The sequence below is a fragment of the Topomyia yanbarensis genome, chromosome 3 (assembly GCF_030247195.1).
Source record: "Topomyia yanbarensis strain Yona2022 chromosome 3, ASM3024719v1, whole genome shotgun sequence".
NCBI lineage: Eukaryota > Metazoa > Arthropoda > Insecta > Diptera > Culicidae > Topomyia > Topomyia yanbarensis.
The window spans coordinates 406,803,947-406,816,105 of record NC_080672.1 but is presented as its reverse complement, the minus strand read 5'-3'; the positions used below and the strand labels follow the sequence as shown (position 1 = coordinate 406,816,105).

Here is a 12,159-nt window from a genome sequence, read left to right as displayed (position 1 = left end):
GTGCAGTTGTGAAACTTGGAAATATCGTATCATATTAACTTTTTCATCTAACTGGTTCTTTATCGCCAGATTTTTATTTGATTTTTCTACAACTATCATATGATTACTCCAAACGTTAAATCTTCAACGCTAGAGTTGAATTTCGCGACAAGTAATCCACTGCACATCTTATTTTTCCAGTATTCAACGTTTGAAAAATATAACTGAGAAAAATTGCTGATAATGAAATTTTGATCGTAATATTGCCGTATCTTCAAATATTAAGAAAAGTAAAAGCAATGATAGAAAATTATTGGATTACTTTGCAGTAATTTGTATTAGAACATATTCCACGCAAAGTTCTTTTTTCAAGGAATCTTCGTGTTCGGTACAAGTAGGTGGAAAAACGCCCCTCGTAGACGACCACGAATCTGAGCCAAAACTCAAACGTTGACATTCGGTTGACACCGTCACAGTGAGCTGTCATATAACGTGGCACAACCCATCACTTTGACAAATTTATTGAAACTAATAGGAAGCAGGAGATTAAAAGTAAAATTAAAATTGAATTTATATTGTGCTTATATTCATTTACAATCTAAAATTTATTTGTAGCCTAAATTAAAATTAAATACTATTTTCGGAAGCAATTTCTGTTCAATTAAAATAAATCGGAGACTAGATTGTAAGTAAGAGCTAAGATTAAAATGTATCGTTATCTAAAAATAAAATTTATTCACAGCTTTAGCTGAATACTCTAAAACCGGGTGTTCTGCTGCGAGAATTCCGAAATCATCACGAACACTTCGTTTTTCTTTTCATTGTTACCCCAACAAAAAATTTAGCTGGATATTGGCTTGAACAGTTCTTGTTCAGCTTATTCTTTCGGATCATAGACTTGTTCAGCTTTTGTTGTTTGTTAGGGCATTAGGACAAATATCACCCATTTCTGGTTACGATAGTGAATATTTCAATCCCCGTTCGACGCTTTGAATGTCATATTTTTGACAATCCCATGTTAAGCCCTAAACCAGTGGATTTCAACCTTTTTCGATCCATGCACACTTTTCCGAATATTGATCCTAATGATGTACCCCTTTCTGAATTTTTTTTTACCATCATTACTCTCTCAGAAAAAAAAATATTTTCAGTTAGTTGAAAACCATAAATTTTCAATAAGATTTTTTTCATAAATACATATCTACAATGAGTGACTCTCATTGTTTACTTTCTCTTCTGTTAATAATTCGGTCGTTTTAACATTTATCCCTCAACTCTTTGCATAATATGCTAGTCAAAACCACCGTCTTGCGATCTGTACTGTAAAATAAGTGAAAATTGCTATAGTGACGCCGTAATAATCGAAAGAGGAAGTAAACAATGTCTTGTAAATCTCTTGTAAATATTTATTTTATTTTTCTCAGAGTTTGAATAAAAGTATCACAAAATTTTAAGATAATCGGATGAAAAATGAATTTTTAACATGTCGTTGAAGCAAGTGATGTCGAAGATTTATGTTCAATTCAATTCATTAAATTTGTTAGTACCATAGAACTTCAAATGACGATATCTCAAGAACTACATGGCCGATTGCAATTATTTTAAGTTCTTTGGAAAGAATAATGAATATGCTAAACTATAGATGTGAGCTATAAGCGTAGAAATGATTAACCTCTGTTCTGCACCAAGAAAATTCAATTAAGGAATTCAATGTCATATCAGTAATTTATTTGTATACGTCTTCCAATTTTTGAGATGGTCTCCCATGGGTCACTTATCATGAATCTGATTCAAAATTTAGTGTGGTTTCAAGATATATAGGCCTCATCTTGCGCATTTTTGCGCCGAAGTTGCCATATCTATGTTTTTGAAAATACCCATATGGAGACGCCCTGTAGCTCATAAATCTCCTTACAAACTGGTTGCCTAAACAACATAATATTACTAAAAAATTGCCATTTTTTACTAGTTTCGTCAACCATTTCTGCAATCCGACGTGATTGGCTACTGCGATTAACGTATATATTAACCCTTTAACGACCAACACTTTCAAATGGGTTTACATAAAAGTTGTCGAAAAATTGAAATATGGAATTTCAAAACTGATAGCAGAAATGGATTCAGCGACCCAAAATTAGTTAAAACCCCCATTTTTAGGCACATAGACCAACTTTTATAATTTTGTCACTTTGTATGAACGGTGCCACTGTGCGCTGCGGTTCTATGTTCACATAAAGAAAGAAAAAGGATGGTTGGATGATGTCAAAGACAACAACGCAATAAAGTAGTCTTAGAATACACTTTGAATTATTTTTCGAATTTTATTCGCACAGATTGAAATTGCAAAACGTAATATCGTAATATTTTTTCATATATTTTATCTTCATATTGACCATTGTATGAAATACCTTAACCTCACAAATTTGATAAGTGCTGGTCCTTTTGTTTACAGTTTGGACTTAACAAATTTGGAATCCATTAAATTAGCAAAGTCACCACTTTTAAAACGTCGAAACCAATATTCGCATGCTTTTTCCGTTGGGTTTTATCGCCATAAACTTCAAATAATAATCGATGACTTTCAGCGGCACTTTTCCTCGAATTGAAAAAGAAAAGTAAAACTTCCCGCCAATGCGCTTACTTGGCACGTACATTGACATGTTTAACTCTCGAAAAGTCTTTTTATTCACTTTTACATGAACCGACTGTCGTGAATTTCGGGAGTTAAATTTACGCCTTTTATCCGCGGGAAAATTGGACGAGTGAATGAAGAACGACTCTGAAATTCTTTCGCTCATCGGACAGTCCTACACACATACATGGGTAAGTCATAATACCGATCCCAACTTCGGGCGCCAGCAACCATTTCCTCTCATCAGAATATTGCTCTCGCTATGCCTACCGCGATTCTTATATGCACGCGCCGGTAGGAAGGCGAGCGTATGTATCATTTCCTCGAAAGCAACCTGCGGATATTTTCGTGCCCGTTCGTTTAATATGATTCTTTAACGCATACATACACTCGCTGGTACGAAAGCGAGCGGCGATGTATTCGAAACCTTGCACGTATTAGTCTCATTCGCTTCAGTCACATTCTCTGTTCTCAGAGAGAGATTTATTTATTCAAAGAATATGGTTACAGCACAAACACAAATATAGAGGAGAACTTCACCAAGCTGTAAGTTAAATATAAGTGCACCAACCCTTAATGATTAATTTCGGTTTCACTCGTATATCTAGGCTTTATTCCCCACATTCTTCCCCTTCTCTACTCATAGGCAAAACCCGCATACGAGTTTATCATTGAATCGATTGCTTTTTTTAATGTTATTCCGATGGGCTAACGATCACGTTACTAAATTACTTCAGCAGTTAGAACTGTTAAAGGATCACCTGTGCTCACATTATTTGGCTTCATCATTAATTACTGTTAATGCCATCGAGTCTTTTTGGCTACCAAACTCAAAATTAGGCGAAATTTTTCGTTCATTGGTTACTATTCCAAATGTTAGTCTCATTTCATTAGATATTTAATTGCGTTTATAAAATTTAAAATTAATTTTTCTCTGCGTTTTGACAGATGAAATTAAAATATCATTCTGTGCAAACTATCCAAATGACACTTATCGTCAGTATGGAATCATTGAAAATTTATTTATCTCCTTGCTAGTGGTGATCAAACAGCTTTTTCTTCTCATACTTCAATTTTCTTTCTTTCCACCAGAGGACTATCGAACAAATCTTTCCTGTTGGCAAATTTTTTTTTCCTCTTTTTGTTAATTCAACTTTCCAAGTTGAATTATCGCTCTTTCATCGCAAATCATGATTTTATAAACACGCCCTTTGACAAGAAAATTTTGTATTCGAAAATCTGTTTTTGGAAATGGGTTTTCAAATGGTAAATGAGTCTCATTCGCCTTAAGAGAAAACCAAACTGCCCTTCTGTTTGCTGGAATTCAAATTCATCTACATTTTCAATATTACCTTTTTTAAGCAACATCTTCGCTGAGGAGCATTGAAACAAAACTTAACTTCCATATCATCGCAAAATCAAACAATTTAACTTTCATCCTCTTTAGTTATGCTCTTATTTGGTTGTCATTCAAGAAATTTTCCTTCATTCTTCCGTCTGTGAATATCGCCCGTTCACTGAGAACTAACCAAATATGCAACCCAAACTAAACCACCCCTTCGTCAGCCAACTTTATTTGTTAAAATTACCATACCATACCATCGCCCTTCCGTCGAAGAGCTTCCATATAATGCTAAACTGCCCTTCCAACAGCAAGCACATTTATTATTTTTTTCTCATCATAGCTCTCGCCCTTCTGTCGAGGAGCTTTCACACAATGCTAAACAGCCCTTCTGTTAACAAGCATTTTAATTTTGTTTTTTTTCAACTTAGCTCTCGCCCTTCCGTCGAGAAGCTTTTATATAACGCTCCGCTGCCCTTCCGTCAGCAAACATTTTTTTATTTTTTTTTTCAACTTAGCTCTCACCTTTCCGTCGAGAAGCTTTTCTACAACGCTACGCTGCCCTTCCGTCAGCGAGCATTTTAATTATTTTTTTTCATCATAGCTCTCGCCCTTCCGTCGAGCAGCTTTCATACAATGCTAAACTGCCCTTCCGTCAGCAAGCATTTTCATTTTTTTTTTCTACTTAGCTCTCGCCCTTCCGTCGAGAAGCTTTTCTATAACGCTACGCTGCCCTTCCGTCAGCAAGCATTTTCATTTTTTTTTCAACTTTGCTCTCGTCTTCCGTCGAGAAGCTTTTATATAACGCTACGCTGCCGTTTTCGCGTCTTCTACATTCGTCTTCTACTTCGCCCTTCCGTCGAGGAGAAGTTATTGTGATATAATGTCACTCATGAACCAGAAACACGCACTTATTTTCGAAAAAAATCTTACCTAATGGGAGCAACTACGCCATTGTCGTGAATTTCGGGAGTTAAATTTACGCCTTTTATCCGCGGGAAACTTGGACGAGTGAATGAAGAACGACTCTGAAATTCTTTCGCTCATCGGACAGTCCTACACACATACATGGGTAAGTCATAATACCGTTCCCAACTTCGGGCGCCAGCAACCATTTCCTCTCATCAGAATATTGCTCTCGCTATGCCTACCGCGATTCTTATATGCACGCGCCGGTAGGAAGGCGAGCGTATGTATCATTTCCTCGAAAGCAACCTGCGGATATTTTCGTGCCCGTTCGTTTAATATGATTCTTTAACGCATACATACACTCGCTGGTACGAAAGCGAGCGGCGATGTATTCGAAACCTTGCACGTATTAGTCTCATTCGCTTCAGTCACATTCTCTGTTCTCAGAGAGAGATTTATTTATTCAAAGAATATGGTTACAGCACAAACACAAATATAGAGGAGAACTTCACCAAGCTGTAAGTTAAATATAAGTGCACCAACCCTTAATGATTAATTTCGGTTTCACTCGTATATCTAGGCTTTATTCCCCACACCGACATCAATTGAAACCTGACGCCTAATGAAGACATTTAAACATAAAGTTGCATAAAATTGACAGGAGGCGATATACACGCTCGTAAAAAGTTACTCAAAAATGAGTTTAATCCCACCCATTTCCAGATAAAGTGGAACAACCCTTAAATTGAGTAATTCCGGAGTTACTCAAATTTGAGTAAGCCAGCCTGAACCAAAAACTGAGTAATTATTACTCGGTTTTTGAGTACAATATTATCTACACTAAACCCAAAAGTGCTTCACTAGTACTCAGATTTTGAGTTCAACATTGCTCAAATTTTGAGTTCAGTACAAATTTAACAAAACCAAAAATTAAGTAATTATTACGCAGACTTTGAGTTGAACATTACTCAAATTTTGGGTTCAGTAGAACTTCAACAAAACCAAAAATTGATCGATTTTTACTCATATTATGAGCAGAAGCTTACCCAATTTTTGAGTAGACAACAAAGCCAGTTGTAATTCCTCAGTTTTTGGGTAGAATATTACCCAATTTATGAGTGCAATATTTCATTAAAACCCAGTAAAGTTCAGCCGGAAATGAGCCGGAATTCCAGCTGTTTCCAGCCAGTATTCCGGCTCCAGTGACACAACCGATTCTAGTTAGAATAGGTTGTGTCACTGGAGCCGGAATACTGACTGGAGCCAGCCGGAATTCCGGCTCATTTCTGACTGACCTTTACTGAGAAACATCCGGATTATGACTTGCAATTCTGAATGGTTTCTGTAAGAAGAAATGCAACAACCGATTCCTATTTAAATTGGTTCATGATCGATTGTTGCATTTGAACTGGAACTAAACCGGTTTACATCCAGTGAAGAAATTGGCCGTCAAAATTTTGTTTTGGATACAACACAATGCAGTCTTTCTTTTCTTATGGAATATTTTTACAATAATAATTAAAGAAACTTCTGTTTATTAAATTTTATGGTTTTTAGTAAGTATTGTATAAAAAAGTTGTCCTTTTATTTGTTGTCAATACGTGCGCGGGAAACTTCAATAAAAGTTTGGACGAGTCTATTCACAGTTGTCCTCTGACTGTGCGGAATTATATTATATATGGCACATGCCAGAAAGTCCCAAAACATTCTAAAATTAGGTGGCACCTCCACTCCGAGAACTGCGTGGCATTTGAATAAAATTTCCACTGCATGAATAGAATTGTTAGTCTCGAATATAACTTTTTTCTCACAAATGACGGCATAATTTCCTCTTTTCATCGGGCTTGCTACGCACACCATGTGTAGTTTGGAATCAGTTGCGGGGGATGCCACGTATGTATCTAAGCACTCCTAATGATGATATAAAATCATTACATCTAACCTTATGTATATTATATTGCATTTACCCCAATCCAACGAATTAAAATTGAAGCCGAATGTTCTTCGCCTACAGTTGGACAGCCTACCAGCGTTCTTTTTTGTCCGCGAATTGGCATATGAGAAATTATTCTCAAGCATCCTCGAATGTGATCTGTGAATAGTTTTACAAATTTAAAATTTTATGACAGACCTTTGGGCTAAATTTAAAAAAATTATATCTCACCATCTTCTACTCTAGAGAATCTGGACGGTAAATAAGATAGACACTGAGAGAAGACATCCTCGATTTTGAGACCTTCTGTTCTGTTAGGATACAATCTCTCAAACATTTGACGAATCTAGAAAAAGTGATATGATATAAATATTCATATGTTCCGTGAATACCATAAAGTGAAATAGTAAATAATAAAAAATAAACATGTTACCACCAATCCTTCATATGAACACAGGTGTGGAAACATATCCAAGATATCATTAACGGGTTTCTTTTCTTTTAATAACAGTTTGAGGACTGGAAAGCATCGGTCCATTTCATCACAAATATGTTCTGCTACTGATGCCGATGCAAGCATTACTCGGAGCAATTGAGCCCGCTCTACAAGTTCAGTTGAAACGGACTCTTCTACAGGCATAGTTCCTCGATTATATTTATGTTTTTCTGCAGGTAGCTGTTTGATGACATTCCGGATGCGATGAAATATCATGCCAGTATGAGCACCCTTTTCCTTGCCTCCGTTGCGCCAAAAGAAAAATGACTAGCATGAAAATAATTATAATTATATTAGAGAAATTAAATAAGCATAGAATAACAAACCTCATCAGGAGCAGTTGGTGTGACTCGCGTATTACTAAGTTGTGGAAATAATTTTACGATTTGAACAGCTGCCGCATGCTGTTGATCAACAGAAGGATACCTGCGCATTTAGAGATCATTGGTTCGTTACTCCGAAAAAGACCAAAAAGATTCCGTGAAAGATTAAGTTCTAAATTTCTTAAAAAAATCTAAATGGTAAAAGTATGAACGGTATTTGATTCGTAATTCTTTGCATGCTGGGACACATCTATTATTTTCTGAAGAAAATCGGTCAGTTTATTACTGTTTTAAAAGTCTGTAAATGTCTGGACCAGGCAAACGCAGAACTTTTTTTTAATCACCGATATCATACTTTTTGATCTGCCTCTCGTTTCTTCTGCTGCAAATTTTGTGCATTGGACGTATTCGGTCTATCCACTCATTGAATATTTACTAGAAGTATATGCTAGAAAATGCAAGAAAATTCTCGACAAACATATGATTACGGCCTAAAAGCCAACTGTCAAAATCCACTTTGAATGGAAATTCCGGACAAACCGTTACACGCCAATCACAGATGTTGGTAGTAAACGAAAGAGAAAAGTTTTCTCTTTCATAAACTGTTGTGAGCTGTGTTCGACTAGTAACGGTTTGTCTGGAATTTCCATTCAAAGTGGATTTTGACGGTTGGCTTTTAGGCCGTAATCATATGTTCGTCGAGAATTACAGCAAAAGAGACGGGAATGAAAGTATGCTAATTCTGCATATTTTTGTTTCTCAGTGCAGCAAATCTGTCCACAGTCTGTAAATCTGGCATCGCTGTTGCTCGATTCAACGACATTGCGGCTTAGTTAGACCCTTTGGTCGATTTACGATTGAACTGTATATGTAAACAAATAAACACGCTCGCTATAAACAGAAATTGTATACCTTTAAATTCTGTTGGTTTAAATGTTTAAGTTATTATAATTCGTCGTCGTCGGTCGTCTTTATAATTTTGTGCCGGAACATGACGAATTACGCTTTCTAAGTACCACCGTCAAAGACGCATGTACGTTCTTATGCCGAAGTTTATAAATCGAACCAGATTGAAGATGTGAAAAGAATGGTCAATATTGAAATCAGGATGCGAAGAACTGATAACTATGTGGTTTCCTCTAGCAGTTTGTACTGTGTTTCATACATTTCTTTACATTTATAATCAGAAGTGAAGTTGTTTGGCCGTGCTTCATTACTATGCATACTTCATAGTTTCATAGGCTCAATGAAGTAATAATGCATGATACTGATTGACTACGATGTTTTTTGAAATAGAAGCTTCACAACGAAAGGCATTGCTTTTCTCTGCTCATAGACAGTGTTAGATCACCTGCATATTTGCTCGAAGGACTACTAAGGGCCGATTTCTTCATTCTCGCTTAACGTCTTAACCAGGTTTAAACGTACTGGTGAACCCGGTTTAAAATTTAAGCGAGGATAAAGAAATTGGCCGTAAGCCCTATAAATATGTATAGGCATTGCGCATTTCGCCGCAAGGTTGCTCTAGCGGAGAGACTCGTGCGGTTCAATGTAAACAATTCATTCTATCACACTTTAAGGAGTGTTTATAGTTTGATGCACTAGTAGAGTAACAAATAAAACTTTCTACTTGCCTTTGACCGTCCATTATTTGAGTCTCCATTTGCTTGCATGCGACTCGTGTAAGATGATTTAAACCGTCCTTATCTGGTACGATCCCTTGATCCAAAATTGGATACAAAATTTTCATTCGGAATTTTGCGTCATCTTCGAATGTCGAACGGTTAATCTGAAAACGTTAAATATGTATAGTACGACAAGCGCTTACAGTAATTATAGTAGAAAGTTTACCAAATTTTGAACATTAGTGGAAGTCTCATCAATTTTATCTTTGGTCGGATTAGCTTCAGAACTATAGTTTTTTATTATGTTAAGAATTGTTAGACGGGATCCTTTTTCGATTATCCCCATTTCAACTAGGTCGGCATCGTTGAGCAGAACTAGGTTCTGATCGTTTATTTTTTGGGCTGAAAAGAGCGAATAAGTATATATAAAGGTTTAAAGTGACATCTCAAGTTGTTTGCACTACCTTCTTGATTGTTGTTTATTTTATTATAAATTTATTTCCAAGTTTATTTCCCTACTAACTATCTACATATTTCAAACTTATATAGTATTCTTCTGAATCTCCGTATATACTCCATAAGTTGTATGTTTTTTTCGTTTGCAAGTTCTTGTGTGATATGCGAATAACTTGACTGTCAGTTTTGAGTTTGTAACTGTTGTATTGTAAACAATATTCGCATTCGAGATGCTGTATTAGGCAAACAATTTGATTATCCGATTGCAATATATCTATTATCAAACCATAGGACATTTCGTTGCATACTTGGTATTTCGCTATCAGTCCCGGCCGAAAGCTTGTGTTATTTATTTTCATATGGTTTATATATTTGATTGAATCTGGTAGATCCCGGATCAGGAGTAAATTACTTAGAGATTTTTTGTGTATGTGCTTTGACGAAACGATATCTACCGTACCAATTTCGTATGAATGGTCAAGAATAGTGGTTATCTGTGCTAGATTCAGGCGCTTAGCAAAGCTGTTTGTTAAATTGATGAAATTGTTGCATGTCTTCGCTTGAGATTTCGACTCCTTGAATTTCGCTTCGAAGCGTAAGCAACTATGATTAACAACTGGCCCATCCTGACGAATTATGTAGGGATAATGAGAGATGTGATGGAATTTATTGGTAGGGTTGATGGCAGGGAAGCAGGATTTGAACAACTTGTAAAAACATTCGATTTCGTTTTCCAGATCGTTATTCTGATTCAATGTTAGCTTATTGGAGAAACTATAATAAGTTATTTTCATGAGAGCTCTAAGCAATGATGATAAATTTGAATTAAATCCGAGAATCTGGTTGAACATAAAAGGGAATGCTCGAAGGAGAAGCCAACATTGCGAAGCTGACTGAGGAATAGCATGTCCACGTGCTTTTAACTTCTCGCAAGTAAAATTAGCGGTAGGTTTATCAGCCGATTCAGTTATACCGTATTCGTAATGCTGTATAATTTGGTTGACTTGACTAATCGTTATCACTTTATGGATATTTACAGCTTCGTTCAAAACACATTTGATTACGACCATGACGACGCCTTCCAAAAGATCATGCATTGGATCAAACGTGTTATTTTCCGCTATGTTGAAATATTTAACTTCATTCAGTGCTGATTTTCGAATGATTCCGCATTGTGAAGGTGTTTTAGTTCCGCTTTGAAGAGCATTTAAATCACCTTGTATGCTTTCTTCAGTGCGATGAGGGAAGGTATCACCAATGTTTCCACAATGAAGTGCAGTACGCGTCGCATAGCACATTCTACAGAATAGACTTGATTGGGGCCCCATTAACTCGAAAATTTCATGAATTGCCAGCGTGTCCCCCAAAACATGCACTAGAACTGCCCTCATCGTAAACTTTTCACTCCCATATTGTACTACAACACCATCATCTGATTCAAGCTCACGCAAATCTTGAATCAGCGGTTTCATAACGTTATTGTAGCCATATTTTTTTACATCTCTTGAGCGAACGGTAAGCGTTAGATATATCCTGTTGGAGGATGAATTAATTGCGGGGTGGAGATTCTCAATTTTAACACTGAAATTGGTAAGTTTTTTTTTTGATTTGCGTGATCCCAAAGGGTTCAGATATTCGACATCGTCCAGATGAAGCGAGAGTCGTAATGCATCGGGAAACCGTGTCAGGAACGGGTGTGTTTTGAAACGTTGACCATCTTTGAAACCGCACAAGATATCGTCATTCACTGCTTCTTCTGCTATCATCTTGCGAGCTCCGGGATTCTTCATAACCAGTGCTAAAATGCTGGTTAGTGGAATATAGTGAGCAATGTCTTTCACTATTTGTACACTTTTTCTTTTGCCTAGTTTGGTAATCGCAGGGACAGTTTTAGTGATTCTAGTTCTTCCCAAGACTTGTTCCCTAGGGTTTGGCACAGCACAACCCGCAACTCCAGACAAATATGCTAGGTTGTCTTTTGGAGAAGCTACGTCTGCAAAAATTCCATCCAAAGATGCGTCGTTTATAAATTTCAAAGCGTCGGTATCGTTTAATGGGATCGACTTCGATTTCAAAAATTCTCTGAATAGATTCAACATGTAACACTCGTAATCTTCTATAAGATTCGAGGTAACCTGTAAGAACTTTTTGATTTTTGTCTCGGGAAGAGATACATCTTTTCGCAAATCTGTGGCGAATTTACTAATTTTCTTAGTAATTTCATCCAACGACGGCGCCGTTTTAAAGAATATGGTATTCGTTATTCTCAACAGATAATCATCATCTACGAGCATATTTTCCGGATGATTATTTTGAATTTGTTCAACAGCGTCATGGTCGTATGAAATATTTGTAGAATTTTCTGTAATTAGTGGATGAACACTCTCTATGTGCCGTTTCAAGCTCTTAAACCTCTGGTACAGTGAACCACATTCTGAAGAAAGGAAAGGTTGAGCGGCTGCTT

At 36.5% G+C, this 12,159-nt stretch overlaps 1 protein-coding gene across 1 annotated transcript; it reads right to left on the bottom strand.

The window, feature by feature from the left end:
- Window positions 1–6,284: 6,284 nt before the first annotated feature.
- On the bottom strand, window positions 6,285–7,830 carry LOC131690332 (uncharacterized). The gene is made up of 5 exons (XM_058976032.1): window positions 7,618–7,830; window positions 7,229–7,558; window positions 7,027–7,141; window positions 6,830–6,954; window positions 6,285–6,773 (listed from the first exon to the last, which is right to left on the bottom strand). The coding sequence occupies exons 1-5, from the start codon at window positions 7,723–7,725 to the stop codon at window positions 6,447–6,449; spliced, it is 1,005 nt and encodes a 334-aa protein (XP_058832015.1). The 5' UTR covers window positions 7,726–7,830; the 3' UTR covers window positions 6,285–6,446.
- Window positions 7,831–12,159: the final 4,329 nt, after the last annotated feature.

Excerpts from the sequence above, each read along its gene's own strand:
- LOC131690332 (XM_058976032.1), bottom strand. The coding sequence starts at position 7,725 with ATGCGCAGGTATCCTTCTGTTGATCAACAGCATGCGGCAGCTGTTCAA. Across the intron at positions 6,955-7,026 it reads ATTCTCTAGAGTAGAAGATG|ATCACATTCGAGGATGCTTG; the intron begins GTGAGATATAAT and ends AACTATTCACAG. Across the intron at positions 6,774-6,829 it reads TTTTAATTCGTTGGATTGGG|GAGTGCTTAGATACATACGT; the intron begins GTAAATGCAATA and ends TATCATCATTAG.